This window comes from Arvicanthis niloticus, chromosome 11 (assembly GCF_011762505.2).
Source record: "Arvicanthis niloticus isolate mArvNil1 chromosome 11, mArvNil1.pat.X, whole genome shotgun sequence".
NCBI classification, from domain to species: Eukaryota; Metazoa; Chordata; class Mammalia; order Rodentia; family Muridae; genus Arvicanthis; species Arvicanthis niloticus.
Window position 1 is genome coordinate 56,532,368 of NC_047668.1, and position 16,542 is coordinate 56,548,909.

Here is a 16,542-nt window from a genome sequence, read left to right on the forward strand (position 1 = left end):
TTTGGCTGATATTAAAAGTAATTACCACTGGGCATGATGGCACATAATTTCAGCATTCCGGAAGCATAAGCAAAAGGATCTCTGTGAGTCTGAGGCCAGCTTTGTCTAAATACCGAGTTCCGGGACAGACAAGACTATGTAGAGAGAGCCTGTCTCAAAATAAAAAAATAATAAAAGTAACAAATAAATAAATACTGGTATTTTTTAGTGATGATCATATTTCATGATTTTACTTTAAGAGTCTGTATCTTTAAGAAAAACATTATGAAATACTTTTAAATGGGATAAAATATATCAAGAATTTGTTGTCTAATAATATGAGAGGGAGAGGCAGGTATAGCTCAGTGGTGATGCATACCCCCACACTCCAGAGGTAGAGGCAGGTGGAACTCTTTGAGTTCAAGACCAGCCTGGTCTACAGAACAAGTTCCAGGCCAGCCAGGGCTACACAGAGAATCCCTGTCTTGAAAAATAAACAAACAAAATTAAAATTATTAACGTATTCTACATACAAATAAAGCCTCACTTCTTGAGGAACTCAAAACTGAGCACAGGGCCAGGCACATGCTATGCAAGAGATCCATCACTGAACTATGTATGTGTCCAGTCCTTTACAATGAAAGAGTCATTAAACATTTCAAGTATATTTCATAAATAATTAGCGAATATATTAGTTAATACCTAGAAGTTGTAAACGGTCCTTGGCCATAACTAAATTAGTCATCATTTTGGCTTGAAGGCGTCTAGCTCTTTCACACTGTTCACCTAAGTGGAAAAAAACAAAGGGAGAATTAGTTTAAATATCTACATTTCCCTACTAACAGTGTTTCAAGGTAAGTGTCACTCCAGTTACCCTCATGCAGAATCAGAATCTTTCTTTGTAGAGAAATTAAAGGTGGGCTAAGTGTCTCACACTTTAATCCCAAGACTTGGAAGACGGAGTCAAGTTCAAAGTCAATCAGGATATATGAGTTTCAGGCCATCCTGGACTACAGAGTAAGACCTTGTCTCATAAATGAAAGGAGATAGGGAATGCTTTTGCTAGGCAAAGCAAAGAACACCTGAAACTTACAACTCTGGAGGCTGAAACAGGACAGTGAATTCAAACCCAGTCTGGAATATACGATGTGAACTTGTCTTAAATATATATTATACATAGACATGTTACTTCAAAAACTATCTGCCACGGTTCTTCATGATGGCTTCAAATCTAACGAAGTACATGGACTTCATAAACATTTCAAGGAGCCCACGATATGTCCCCTCATACTTCAGTCTTTGAACTGAGACTAGTGAGATAGCTCAGCAGGTCAAACTGCTTGCTGTGCAGACATGACACCCGGAGTTCAAGTCCCGTACCCACTGTGGAATTTGAAACTGTCTCTGAAGCTTGTCTTCTGACCTCCACACATTATACACATACACACATTAAACAAGCGAGGCTAGGATATGATCTGTCATCTGTGCCACCAGGCAGGCTGCAGTCATTTTGTCACAGCCTGTGCATTTGCGAATCTGTCACAAACAGCGATGCTGTGATGTCTACCAAAGACATTCTATTCAGTAAAATCAGAACTTAAAAATTCTAAGTGGTGAGAAGAAAACACACTTCCAGGTTTTTTTTCTCTTAGTAATAAAAGGCATGAGTCATTTCCTTCTAATGGTTCTTCATGAAGTTCACAAAGTCCTGCATTTATATTCATATATTTAATTCATAAAGTCATGTTCATCAAAGCCTCAAAGACTCAACCCCTAACACTTCTTTCTTAACTGACTTCTGCAATGCTTGAGTTTTTCCCAGAGCTTCACCAAAACTAGGTATTGCTCTACCAGTAAGTCAGATCCTACTGTTTATAAAAGAGACCTGCTGGGTGGTGGTGGGACACACCTTTATTCTCAGCGCTTAGGAGGCAGAGGCAGGCAGATGTCTGAGTTTGAGGCCAATCTGATCTACATGTTGAATTCTGGGTAAGCCAATGCTACATAGTGAGACCCTGTCTCAAACCACAGAACAACTAAAGAAATGTTAAAAATGGAGAGACACCATTGCAATGCACACCTATAATCCCAGCACCTGTGAGGCAGGTGTTCAAAGTCAGCATCAAAAGGCCATGGAGAGTGATTGGTTTATACCATCAGGTTTACAGACGTGCATCATGATGCTGTTCACACTGAGGAAATCACCTAATGATGCAGTCATCAGAATGCATTCTCACTGCTAAGCACAATGGTACTTGGATATTAAAGCTCACATAATACACAACAGTCAAACACTACTAAAAATTCAGCCTCCAGTGGCTGGAGAGATGGATGGCTCAGAGGTTACAAGCACTGGGTGTTTTTTTCAGAGGACCCAGATTCTATTCCCAGTACTCACACAGGGGCTCACAACCAGCTGTAATTCAGTCCCAGGGGATCTAATGTCCTCCTCTGGCCTCTGTAGGTACCAGGCACAGACAAGGTACACAAATATGCATGCAGATAAAACAACTATACACACAAAAATAAATCTTAAAAAAAGAAAAAAAAAGAGTCAGGAGTGGTCAGCCTTTAATCCCAGCACTCAGAAGGCAGAGGCAGGGGGATCTCTTGAGTTTGAGGCCAGTCTGGTCTACAGAGCTAGCTCCAGGAGAGGCAGGGCTACACAGAGAAAAACTGTCTTGAAAAACCAACCAACCAACCAACCAACCAACCAACCAACCAACCCAAAAAAAAAAAAAACCAAAAGAATAAAAAGAAAAAGAAAAGGAGGAGAGAAGAAAGAATTCAGCCTCTGACATCTAGCTGCTTTGGTTCAAATCTTGCCTTTCTCACTTGCTAGCCGTGAAGTCTTAGTTGAATTACATTTCTATACGTCATGCTTCTCATCTGAAAATAAGGACATAACAGCAGCTACAAAGCAGAGTTATAGTAAAAACCAGACGCTCTATATAGACATTTAGAGAGATTGCTGGGAGACAGTAAGTATCCAACGGATGTTGACGACATAGAGACTCGACTCTAAGTTGATTTCTGTTTTGTTTCTGATTAGAGGTCTCACTGTGTAGTCCAGTCTGAATTTGAACTTCAGATCTTTCTGAATCACCGCCCCACAAGTGCTGGGATTACAGGACTATGCCACTATACCTGGCTTAGATCATAATTCAAATTTGATTTTAATTGAAACCAAATTGTTTTGCTTAAAAGAGTCAAACATAAATCAAAACAAGACATTTCCAATTTATTTTATTTTACATTGTTGTTTTGAGACAGGATTTCATTATACAGCCCAGACTGGCTTTGGACTCAGAGATCCACCTGTCTCTGCCTCCATAGTGCTCGGATTAAAGGCACGTGCCTTACTTACATGCTCACACATAGATATGGTTAGGGATGGGACCCACTGTGTCGTGTGTAAGACAAGCACCAGCACCATAACAACACACAATCAGGCTTCAAAAATGGACAACACACGTGACTGATTAACAACTCTTTAGTAATTATCACCAGTTGGTCATTTATTGATGCCTGCATAAGGATCACAGAGTGTATTATTGCCTGCCTACTATACGAAGTCATGTTTAACTTCATTTAATTTCACTTTTAGAATAGCCTATACCATATATGCACAAATATTAGCAATAACATTAAGAAATAAAATACATTCACTAAGGTAAATATCTAAAAAGAGGGTAATTATGTAAATTCAGTATATGGCCCTGCCCTTGTGCAAATCTGCTTTCAGAACTTTCAGTTACCTGTGATCACCTACAGTCCAAAATAAATAAGTGGAGAATTGCAAAAATAAACAAGTTATAAATGTTGAACTGTGTGTAAAATTAATGACATTTCACCTTTACCTGCTCTACCCCACCCTCATTATGAATCTTGGTCTTTGTCCAAAATACCCAAGCTATATGTGCTGCTGCCCTTAGTCACTTAGCATCCGTCCTGGGTATTAGTATAATACTTAGGGCTTGACAGTATGTGTAGTTTACTCCACCAGGAGCCCTGGTAGGTTCTCCAAGAAGACGGGATTTGGAGGGAGGGACTACTGTAGAATTTGGGGTGCAATAGAAACTATACATATTACCCACCTTGGCCCGTAACTATAACCGCGATTCCTTTTTCTAGTTCTTCGATACCTTTCTTATACCATTCCACAGCTTGTTCCTTCTGTCCTGCTTTAAAAATAAAAATCATTATTTGTATATGTCATGAGTATGAAAATGTATCATCTACTGCCCCAGGTATCATACTGAGAGATGATACAGGAAGAGGCTGTGATAAGTAAATCGGAGAAGCATCATCTACCATATGACTTCTAACTTAATATGTGTGCCTCTTCAACAGAGACTAGAGTCCCAGTGTTTCTTACAAGTGAGGTTCTCTAAAGCACACTTATTTATTGATAGTGTGTGGGGTGGGGGGAGGGTTGGGGAAGCACACTTGCCACAACATGCACATGGGAAGCAGAAAACACCCACGGGAACTGTTTTTTTCCTTCTACATATAGGTCCTGGGGATTGAGCTCAGATCACCAGGTTTGGCATTTAAGCCCTTTTACCATTGAACCATCTCTCTGGCCCAAAATGATAGTAGGATGTTTTGTTTTGTTTTGAAGGCAGGGTTTCTCTGTGTAGCCCTGGCTGCCCTGAAACTCACTCTGTAGACCAGGTTGGCCTCAAACTCAAGAGTTCCTCCAGCCTCTGCTTCCTGAGCACTGGAATTAAAGGTGTACGCCATCATGGTTGGCATTTTCAAACACAGCTGCCATGATCACAAAGTAGAATGAAATCTTTTTGTAGATACCATATACAACTGAGAAATATTTCTTTATGAATGTGTATTTCCATTCCCCCAGTGACCCATTCCCGCCTGCCTTTTTAAAAACAGTTCTATATAGCACTCCCTGTGCATGCCAGGCTGGCCTTTGAACTCAGAGATCTGTAGCTTCTGCCTCCTAGAAATGGGATTAAAGATGTGCCACCATTCCCTTGTCATCCCCCAAATCAGTCAACCCTTATACTTGGCAATTTCTTACTTCTCACACAATCAATTTTCCCTCTGCCTAGTAAAGAGTAAGTATTTTAAAAGCAGTTGATAATGGCACATGAAGAAATTATTTAAAGCTTGTTATAAATCAGCCTAGACATGATAGCAAGAACTTTACAAGTTCAAGGTCTTCCTCAGCTACAGAGCAAGTCTGAGGCTAGCCTAAGCTACAAGAGCCTTCCTCAGTTTACTGTAAACCAACTGAAACTTTGGATGTTCATCTTCCTTTCTTCTTCTTCTTCTTTTTTTTTTTTTTTTTTTTTTTGAAATGAAGTCTTTGTAACCCAGGCTGGTCTTAAAATACATATATAGCTAAGGATGACCTTGAAATGCCAGTCCTCTGAGTACCAGCATTACGAGCTAGGACTTACCAGGGTGCCACTACGCCTGGTTTCATTGCCCCATTTTCAAAAAGAAAATACCTGCTCACATGCATTGCTGGGTTTTTTCTTGGAAAAAATAAAAAAAAAAAAAAAACAGTGTAATGATATTTACATTCTGAGTGATGAGAGTATCACTAGCAATGTCTGATTTCTGTACAATTTTTAATACCAAAGTGGATAAATCTTAGCAAGTAGAAGAAGTTAGCTGCTTTGCAGTGACTCTTCTCCTTCTCCTGGGCTCTCCCTTCCAAGAAGCCACTATCACGATCTCAGTACAAATCTTTGTAGTACAGGCATTTCTACAATATTCACCAATACTGGTAGTATTTCTTCTTTACTTTGGTTTTGGTTTTTTTTGTTGTTGTTGTTTATTTGTTTGGTTTTTTGTTTGTTTGTTTGTTTTTTTGTTTTGGAGACAGGGTCTCTCTATGTAGTCCTGGCTGTCCTGGAATTCACTACGTACACCAGGCTGGACTCGAACTCAGATCCACCTGCCTCTGCCTCCAAAGTGCTGGGATTAAAAGCATGTGCCGCCACTCCTACCGTCATTTATGTGTGTGCACATCTGTGCAGGAACAAGCCCTTGCCTGTACATATGGAAGACCAAGGCTGATATCTGCTATCTTCTTCTATTGCTCTCCACCTTACATGTTACCACATGGGCTGAGGCATGGTTGCATGTGCCACAGCACGTGTGGAGGTCACACGGCAACTTGGTGTAGTCCTCTAACTTCCACCTATACATGAGTTTAGGGAATCCAACAGGATGCCAGGCCTGGGCAGTAAGAGCGTTTACCTGTTACCTCACCAGGCCCTCTTGTCGTTTGAGAAGGCAGCTTTCATTTAACCTGAAGCTTACTATTTGGGGTAGGAATACCCAGCCAGAGAGCCCCTGGAGCCACTGTCTCTCGGCACTCCAGTGCTGGGATAACCAACCACATCTGGCTTTCACATGGCTGCTAGAGACCTGAGGTCAGGACCTCATGCTTGTGCAGCAAGTAGCTACCCACTGAGACAGCTCTATGGCACTTCTTTATTTATTAATTCACATGTGAGACTGCTATAGTAATATATATAACTATAATCATCTGGTAATTTAGCTATTGTCTATATTAAAAGGTACTGAAGGGCTGATGAGACAGATCAGAGGGGAAAGTGCCTGCTGCTGAGGCTGACAACTTGGGTTTGACACCCAGGACTTATATGGTAGAAGGAGAAAACTGATTCCCACAAGTTATCTAACTTCCATACTTGCGCCATGGCAACACTGACAAAATAAATAAATAAAATGTTTTAAATGTTTTTAAATGGTTTAAACAGGTATTAAATGAAAGAGAACCTAGTATTCAGTGGTTGAATATTGCCTTGTTGGAGTAAGACATTTCGAGCACTGGTTCTTTCAGAGGGCCAGAGCTGGATTCCCAGCTCCCACCTGGAAGCTCACGTCTCTAACTCCAGTCTAGGAGATGGGATGCCCTCTTAGAATCTCTTGAGTATTAGGCACATATGTGGTGTAAATTTACATACAGAAAAAACATTCATATACATAAAGTAATAAAGAAAAATGCTTTTAAAATACTAAAAATTAAGGGCTAAGCTGGAGCTCAGTGGCAAAACATCTGCTTAACATGTCCGATCCCGGAGTTCAATGCCCAGCTCTCTCCCCAAAAATATATCAGACATGGTCCTAGTTCTTTGTCTTTCCCAACAGTGCTGCAGTGAGCATTCTATCCCTAACACCCATCTGCAGCTTCTCTGGCATATACACTGAACAACTAAACAGTGAGGTATCAGGTCTTCCCCCCACAAGGACAATGCTTAAGAGAGCTGTTCTAACCTATAAACATTCTTCTTATTTACATTGGTTCTTATTACAGTTATCTGTTTAGTGTTATGTATGTGGATGTGCCCGTAACAACACCCCTGTGGAGGTCAGAGAACACCTGGCAAGTGTCAATTCTCTCTACCATGTAGGTCCTGGATAGCCCAGCTTATCAACCTTGGTGGCAGGTTCCTTTACCTACTAAACCAGCGCTTTTCAATCTGTGGGTTGCAGCTATCAGAAAACACACATTTCCGATGGTCTCAGAAATGAAGACATTGCTCAGTAGCAAAATTACAGTTGTGAAGTAACAAAAAATAAATAAATTTATGGTTGGGGGTTCCTATGACCATGGGAAAATGTGTTTTCTGACAGTTGTAACCCACAGGTTGAGAACCACCATACTAAACTATCTTGCTAGGCCCTTTTCTTTTCTTTTTTTTTAATTTTAATTCTTACTATTTTAAAGTGTTTGTGTATGTGCATGTGAGTGTAGGTGCATTCCAGGTCAGATATCAGATGCCCTGGAGCTAGAGTTACAGGGGGAATGTGACACCTAACACAGCTGCTGGCAATTGAACTTTGGTCCTTCTGAAGAGAGCAGTATGTATTCTTAACTGTTGAGCCATCTCTCCAGCCCCATCCTTTTTTTTTTTTTTTTTTTTTTTTTTTTTTTTTTTTTTTTTTTTTTTTTTTTTTTTTCCGAGACAGGGTTTCTCTGTGTAGTCCTGGCTATCCTGGAACTCACTCTGTAGACCAGGCTGGCCTCGAACTCAGAAATCCGCCTGCCTCTGCCTCCCAAGTGCAGGGATTAAAGGTGTGCGCCACCACCGCCCGTCCCGTCCTTTTCTTTATGGTACTGGAAATGAATTCAGGGCATTGGGTTCGTGCTAGGCAAGCACTTTAACACTAAGCTATATCCCCAAACCCAAACTATGCTGTTTTTGTCTTTTTATGTTTTAAAGATTTTTATTTTACTGTTGTTATTATTATTATTGGTCTGTGTGTGACATGTGAGTGCCATAGTGCATACTTGGAGGTCAGAGAACAACTTTAGAAACTTGGCTATCTATCTCCTTCAGTGGTGAGTTCTGAGGATTAAATTCCAGGCCTTAGCAGCAGGTGCTTTTTGCTTGCTGAGCCATCCATCTCACTAGTGCACTCTAAATGCCAATAAGAGAGCTCCAGTTGGCAACATTTTTAAAAAAGATTTATTTATTTCATGTATGTGGGTACACTGTCGCTGTCTTCAGACACACCAGAAGAGGGTACTAGACCCTAGTACAGATGGTTGTGAGCCACCATGTGGTTGCTGGGAATTGAACTCAGGACCTCTGGCAGAGCAGTCAGTGTCTTAACCACTGAATCATCTCTCCAGCCCAGGCAACATTCTTTAAAGTTAAAGTACTGAGGATTGAACAGGTTTGGCAGCAAAAGCCTTAAATGCTGAGCCATCTCACTGGCCCACTGACAACTTGCTTGTCAGTTACATTGTCTCTAAATGATAAAATTTATTATATGTGTATGTACGTACACTGGGGGGCAAAGTGTACATACTGTGGGGACACAAGTGTGGAGGTCAGAGAACAGCCTTGTGGAGAGATCCCCTCCTTCTCCCTTTAGGTGGGTTCTGTGGGTTCCAGGACAAACCCACACCATCAGCTTTAAAAAAAAAAAACTTTTAGCCAAAAGTCACCTTGGCAGGCCTTCACTAGGGTGTAAACCTCAAGAACAGCACAAGATGTTCTTCACAGAACACTGGTTCAATTCCCAGCACCCACATGGTGGCTCACAATCTTCTGTAACTCCTATCTCCAGGGAATCAGATTCCCTCTTCTGACCTCTGTTGGTACACACATGCCAGCAGGTAAAACATCCATACATTAAAATAAAATATTTTTTTAAAATTGTCTTAAGCTGGGTGGTGGTGGCACATGCCTTTAATCCCAGAACTAGGGAGGCAGAGGCAGGTGGATCTCTTGAATTTAAGGCCAGCCTGGTCTACGCAGGTCCAGGATGGTCAAGGCTACATAGAGAAAGTCTCAAAAGTAAAAAAGAAATAAGAAAGAAAAAAGAAAAAAACTAAACAAATAGATAAATGAATGAATAAATAAATAAATAGTTTTAAGCTGGGCAGTGGGGCACATGCCTTAAATCCCAGCACTTAGGAGGCAGAGACAGGTGGATCTCTGGGTTTGAGGCCAAATTGGGAGTGAGTTCCAGGAGAGCTAAGGCTATACAGAGAAACCCTGTCTGGAAAAAAACAAACAAAGAAAAAGAAAAAACCAAGCCAAAACAAACAAAATAAAAAACAAAAACAAAGCAGAAAAAAAAGTTTCAGTATTTTTTCTTGTTTTTGTTTTTTAAGACATATTTCTCTGTGTAGTCTTAGGTATTGCTGGAACTAACTCTGTAGACCAGGTTGGCCTCAAACCCTAAGATCCACCTGCCCCTGCCTCTGCCTCTGCCTCTGCCTCTCTGCCTCTCTGCCTCTGCCTCCCAAGTGCTGGGATTTACAGCATGTGCCACTGCCACCCATTTAAAGAAAAAAGGCTTGTCTTCTGAGAAGTCGAAGCTGCTGGAACAAGGGCAGACCCGCAGAGGTCTCCATCATCTGCCCTTCACTGCTGCTTCTGCTCGGCACCACGAACCACACTTCTCAAGCCTTCATTAGCGCTGCCAGTGGGGGACAACCCCCAAACTATGAAAGGATCATGGAAGAATATGAGGTGTCTGAGCTGGGGGCACCCAATGGGGGCTTCTGTTGGAACTACTGTGATCAACATGCCCAGGGAGGTCTCTGTGCCTGACCATGTGGTCTGGTCCCTGTTCAACACACTCTTCATGAACTCCTGCTGCCTGGGCTTCATTGCCTATGCCTACTCTGTGAAGTCAAGGGACTGGAAAATGGTGGGTGATGTGACTGGAGCCCAGGCCTATGCCTCCACTGCCAAGTGCGTGACCATCAGCACCCTCTTCCTCAGCATTCTCATGGTTGCTATCACTACCATTGCTGTCGTCATCATTGCTCTTAACACTTCTTTAGACTTAATAGAGAATTCTGGCTTCTGGTCCTGATGTGCTCCATCATCCGTAGCTGCATCCCTCCTTGCCCCTTTGGCCCTCCCTACACACAGGTGTAACACTCAATAATCTATCCACAGTGGATTCAATAAAGTACATTTGATAGCCTCTCCACCCTCTCCCCCCCAAGAAAAAAAAAAGAAAAGAAAAAAGCTTTAACACAAAACAGAAATCAAACAAGGCATAAAGTCTACAATAGTGGCTGTTTATTTTTTATTTTTTTTTGTGCAAAAAACACTAAATATTAAGCAGTCAGTAAGAAGGTGATGCTTGTGAAAAACTCTAATGTTCTTGCACTATTTTTTCTATATTCTAATTGGGAGGCCTTTGCAGCAGAGTCCCATCACAGTTGGTAAGTCCCTGTGCAGCTTACCAACTCCCCAAACTGACCATGCTGACCTTTAACCTGTGGTGATCCTCATGTTTTGCCTCAAATCAAGGAAATTTCAAAAAGAATCCTTTTTTCTTTCAGTTTTTGAAACAGGATTTTGTAGAACTTACTATGTAGTTCAAGGTGGCTTCAAGCTTCATTGGTCATCCTGCCTCAGTGTCCTAAGTGCTGGGCACTGGTGCGACCACCACAGTCCTCTAAAGTAGAGTCAACAAGCAAAAGGAAACTAAGTCTGAAGCGAATCCTTTCTACATGGTAGTCGTACACTTTCAGAAATGAAAGTAACCACTGTCTTCTCTCTACCCTCCATCTATGAAGACAGATGTGGACAGGCTTTTGTGTGTTTCAAGTAATGTACAATGTTTAATTATACAAAATTAGAAAATCACTGCCTGAAGTGAAGCCCAGCACTCAGGAGGAAGAGACAGATGGATGTGTCTCTGAATTTGAGGCCAGCCTGGTCTACATAGTGAGTTCTAAGACAGCCAAAACAAACAAACAAAAATATTAGACAATTATATGGTGTGGTGGTTTGAATGGAATGTTCCCTATACACAGGTGGTCGTCTTAGGTGCTGTTTGGGAAGTGGTGAGGTGTGGCCTTGCTGGAGGAAGACTACTACTGGGAGTGGGCTCTGAGAGTTTAAAGACTCCCATTTCCTCTCCATTCCTTTTCTCTGCTTCTTGCTTACGGTGCAGATATGAGCTCTCAGCTTGCTACTCCAGCGGCATGCCTCCCTGCCTGCTGCCATGCCTCCTTGCCATGAGGGTGATGAACTCTTAGCACACTGGAACTGTAAGCCAAAATATGTACATGACTAAGAGGGCTGAGCCTGATAACCTGACAACCTGAGTTTGATTTTGGGGTCCCCCATGGTAGGACAGAAGTAACCAGCACAGGTTAACCCCTGACCTCCACATGCACATTATGACACGTGTGCATCCAGAAAAACACAAATACACCCACAAAAGGAAAATTAATAAATAAAATTGTGGAAAAAAATTTAACTAATGAGGACTATTTTATTTAGATACTTCAGATCTTAATGCCAGATTCCTCAGCTTACAGCATCCTGAAAAACTGGTCCACTTTCTTTCACACATCACACTGCAGCCCTTACAGTTAGGTACTACCAACCTGAGAAATCAAACCACGCCCTCTGAACCTCCACCTTTGCATTATCTAAGAGATCTCACACTTGTCTATCAATAGAAATCCCACAAAACATGCTAAGTCATGTTCTAGTTAATCCAAAGACCCATGATGACAACTCTTTTCCAGTATTAAAAAGAGAGAAGCACCAGCAAGGCAGTGGTGGTGCGCTTTAACCCCAGCACTCAGGAAATAGAGGCAGAAAGACCTCCGAGTTGGAGGCCAGCCTGGTCTACAGAGTGAGTTCCAGGACAGCCAGGGCTACACAGAGAAACCCTGTCCCAACAAAACAAAAACAAAAAGAGAGAAACACTGATCAGTATGAAATTACATATGCACAAAATAATGAATAAAAAAGAGGCCATCAGTTTGACAGAGAACAAGGGAGAGTTTGAGGGAGGAAAGGGAAAAGGGAGAAATGATATAATTATAATCGCAAGTAAATAAATAAAATCAAAGAAGGATCCTATATTAAGTTTGGCCACCTAACTCTGTTCTTTGTTCTGCTACTTTGAGCTCACTCCTTAATTTGATTCTTTCTTTTTTTGGTTTTTCAAGACAGGGTTTCTCTGTGTAGCCCTGGCTGTCCTGGAACTCACTCTGAAGACCAGGCTAGCCTCGAACTCAGAAATCCGCCCTGCCTCTGCCTCCCAAGTGCTGGGATTAAAGGCATGTGCCCACCACCGCAATTTGATTCTTCATATACATATGGATGTCACAGATTACCACTCTTTCAAAGAAGTTCAACCATTAGAATGCCTATAAAATTCAAAGCTGGAGAGACAGCTCAGTAAAGGATTACTGGGTGTTCCTGCAGAGAATCTGGCTGGGCTCAGTACTGAACTCATAGGTGGCTCACAAATGTGTCTCCAGTCCCAGGAGATCCATCCCCTGACCTCCATGGGCACTTCACACATTCGGTGAGTGACATTTCTAATGGATGGCAATGTAAGACATGGCCACCCACTAACAGTGTACTAGAGTCAAGAGAGCCTCTGAACACTGCATACTCAATCCAGCCTATCTGTTCACATATCTGTATGCAGTGGAAAGAAAACTAAACTCTCTTGGAAGTAAGCTCTGAGTTGTCAAGTATAGCCAAAGCTGCAGACTTCAAATGTGAATTCTTTTTCAATCATGGAATTAAAGATAAGCTACAAAATTGTCTAATATGCTAAGGGAAAAAATTTAGACTAGAAGAGAACCATGAAGATACAGATTCAGTTTACTTTTTGCTTTGTTTTGAAACAAGGTCTTGCTATGTAGCCTACAACGGCAGTCTTCATTGTCCCAAGTGCTAGGATTACAGCCTTGTGCCACTAGCTCCTCAACCCCACCCCAAACCCCAGTTTTATTTCTTTACTTTTTTTAGTTTTGCAAGACAGGGTTTCTCTGTGTAGCCCTGGCTGTCCCAGAACTAGCTCTGTAGGCCAGGCTGGCCTCCAACTCACAGAGATCCACCTGCCTCTATCTCCTAAGTGCTGAGATCAAAGGCAGGGGCTGCCACCGATGGCTCCAGCTTTCTTTTTAATGGAAAATGGATGTAACTAATTTTTAAAAATTTTTGTTTGTTGGCTTTGTTTCCAAGATACTAAGAAGTAAATCCAAGCTCTGAAGCATACTGCACAAGCATTCTATCGCTGAACTATATCCTCAAACCCCTAAGTAATCTACTCTTATATCACAAAGGAGGAATGCCTTCTCCATCCTCCCCAAATGATCACTAGATGCTCCTAAGAGGTAATGAAGAAGTGAGCAAAGAACAAAAAGCTTGCTCTCACAAACACAAAATATTCTTCTCCTGTGTCTGCTACTGTTTTAAACTTAATCCCCACTCTGTCTTTGGACTCCAAAATCATGGATAGCTATCTCTCTCACTATATCTCCTGTTTATCCTTAGGCCCTGTGTTAGAAATGTGTAAACAAGACCAGACACTAGCACAGTCTCTGGTGTTGAGCTCAGAAACAACACTGTAAGAGAACTAGATTGTTCAGTTTCCACAGTGGACATGTGGACAGCCCGGCATAGATACCGAGCCATGTTAGGGTTAGGGCATCTGGACTTCTTTGGAGAACACTGTAGGTGACAATAACAGACCTAAGACTTTCTAACCCCACTTAACATTGTCCACACAAGCTTTAAATTAACGATTAGCGTGGATTTGGTGCCACCTGCTTCCATCTTGTAAATAGTAATTTCATCTGTAAAAGACATGTACTGATAGTACTCTCACCTCAGAATTACTGTGAGGATCAAAGACACATGCAAAGTGAATTGCACAATGCTTGCTGCACAGAAAGGCTAAAAGATGTTGTGTGAAGGAAACTCGAAGAAAGCGGTATCCCTGCCTTCACTGCCGAGGCAGGAGCCTTTGTTTTATGTGCCATGGTATAATGATATATGCATGTCTACCCAACTCATTCATTTAACATTTTTTGTTTGGTTTTTTTTTTTTTTTTCCCCTGAGACACGGTTTCTGTGTCAGACAGCCCTGGCTGTCCTGGAACTCACTCTGTAGACCAGGCTGGCCTCGAACTCAGAAATCCGCCTGCCTCTGCCTCCCAAGTGCTTGGGATTAAAAGCGTGCACCACCACTGCCCGGCTCATTTAACATTTTTAACATTAAAATTTAGAAACTTGAGAGTGCCTTGGAATACAGATTTAATAAAAACCAAAGCAACCAGAGGTTGAAATAAAAACAATCTTCAAGACTCACTATATTGATAAAAATAATTCATGAAACTTCAGAACACAGCAATTTCGGCTCTAATTATAAGCAGCTCTCCTTTTCAAATTCAAGCCAACACTTTCCCCTTTTTTTTCCCTCTCCAAACACTACAGAACTCTTTTCATTAAGTTTATACACAGCTTCTTAGACACCAAAACCTTTTAGAAGCCCAGCTCAGAGAAAGCAACACTGTTTACAGTGTTAGAAAGAATCCCGTGTGGTCACTCTAGGCCAACTGTCACTGTCACCAGCACGCCTGAGTGTCTCTGTCTCGCCGGGACTAGGGTAATGCACAAGTGTGGGGGTGCTGAAACAAAGTAGAGCTAGGGCGCCCTGACAGGGGTGAGAATCAACTGACTAGGCGTCGCAGAGCAGGGTCTGGCCGGTGGGGACTCGGTCTCCTGGGGCAGTTCAACTCCGGGGGGGTGCAGGAAAAGGGACGCAGGTGGCGTCCTCCCAGGGCCGCCCGCCGCCGCCTCCCTCCAGCCCCCCGGTACCTTTCTCTTCCTCGTCGATGCGCAGGGCAATGGAGATATACTCGAAGGCCTGCTTGTGGAAGACGCGGACGCTTTCGGCCTCGCCACCCGGTGCGGGCGCCGGGGGCGAGAGCGAGGCGGGCGCCGGCGCGGTCCCGGAGCTCCTCTTGGCGGCCATGAGGGCGCGGGAGAAGCGCTGGCAGAGCCACACGAAGAGGAGCCCCAGGTGGCAGGCCAGCAGGCGCAGCAGGGCGAAGCCGACGACCAGCGGGTACGAGAAGAAATACAGGTTCCGCTTATGCGGCGAGCCGGGCGCAGGGGCCGGGCCGGCGGCAGGGGCGGGGACCGCGGCGGGGGGCGGAGGCCTGGCGGGCGCCGGGCTCGCGCCGCCTGAGCCTTTCTTCTTCCGTCGTCCGGCCGGAGAACTCATTCACAGCTCCCACTGCCGCCGCCGCCATAACCCGTTTCCCGCAGACCGACGGCGACCAAGCGGCGGTGGCGGCGGCCACTGCGGCGGCGGGGGCCACGGAGCCGCTCGCGCGCCCGCGGAGCCCGGGAGCCCGGCACCTGCACGCGCCGCTCGCCAGCCCCGCCCCTTTCTCCTCCGCTGGCCAGGAGCACAACCCGGTCTCCTCCTCCTGCCGCGGCCGGTGGCTCCTACCCCCTCCTTTTCCTCTGTCCTCGGGCCCGCTGGCACCTCTCAGCGGCGGCCGTGCGCGCGCACGTCCTCGGTGTCTGCCTCTGGTGCGCGCGCGCGCACGCCGCCGTCTTTGTTGACCGGGGGAGCTTGTGCGCATGTGCGGCATCCCCCACGCCCCAGCGATGCCCCTTTCTCTGCGAACTACAGTTCTGTAGGCGCGGTTCGGCTTGCGCTAGTCCCAGGGGTTCGTCGCTCTGCCGATTTCTCGGCTTTTGAAGAATCAGAATAGGGAGCTTTGATAGTAAATTTAAGAATAGGGGTTACAGCGTGAGTGGCTTTACTAGTCCTTAGGTCTGCTGTCTCGCAGTGCGGTTGTTTGCCTTTGTGTGAGACAAGGTGTCTTCTCCATGCTGGCCTCCAAAACTCCTTCTGTTGTAGCTGAGGAAGGAGGCCTTCAACTCCTGATCCTGCCTCCGTCTCCCCCAAACTAGGATTACAGGTGTGCACAATTACTCCCATTTTCTTATATATATTTTCTGCTAGTTGACCTAATAGGTTTTTTGCACAGGGTGGCTGATCTGAGTTTTCTATCAGAGGCAGTGTGTAGCAATTTGGGAATATTATCTGAGAAGGAAACAGTTCAGGACATCCTAAACGGAAAACGTTATTGCCATGAGGGCCACAAACCCTACTTTCAACTAGCCTATTACATGTTTGTGTTATCTCAGTATTAATTATGTAAATGTGGTCATTCTTAGGTTTTGCACAGTTACCATACTATAGTTTATTAAGGAATCCATACTATTTGTCCACGTGGATGTGTGTATATGT

At 43.6% G+C, this 16,542-nt stretch overlaps 1 protein-coding gene and 1 pseudogene across 4 annotated transcripts in view; one reads left to right on the top strand and one right to left on the bottom strand.

The window, feature by feature from the left end:
- Positions 1 to 15,641, bottom strand: part of Spast (spastin) — a 47,302-nt gene extending 31,661 nt beyond the window's left edge. For 2 of the 4 annotated variants that reach the window (XM_034514228.2, XM_034514226.2), the window contains exons 1-3: positions 15,093 to 15,641; positions 4,077 to 4,160; positions 682 to 765 (exon numbers count right to left, since the gene is read on the bottom strand). In XM_034514228.2, coding sequence (XP_034370119.1) covers positions 682 to 765; positions 4,077 to 4,160; positions 15,093 to 15,501 — 577 coding nt within the window. In that variant the 5' untranslated portion in view covers positions 15,502 to 15,641. Of the gene's footprint in view, positions 1 to 681; positions 766 to 4,076; positions 4,164 to 15,092 lie in introns of all 4 variants that reach the window. The other 2 variants (XM_034514227.2, XM_034514225.2) reach the window with 1 other exon arrangement.
- LOC117717313 (interferon-induced transmembrane protein 3 pseudogene) lies at positions 6,370 to 10,317 on the top strand (annotated as a pseudogene).
- Positions 15,642 to 16,542: the final 901 nt, after the last annotated feature.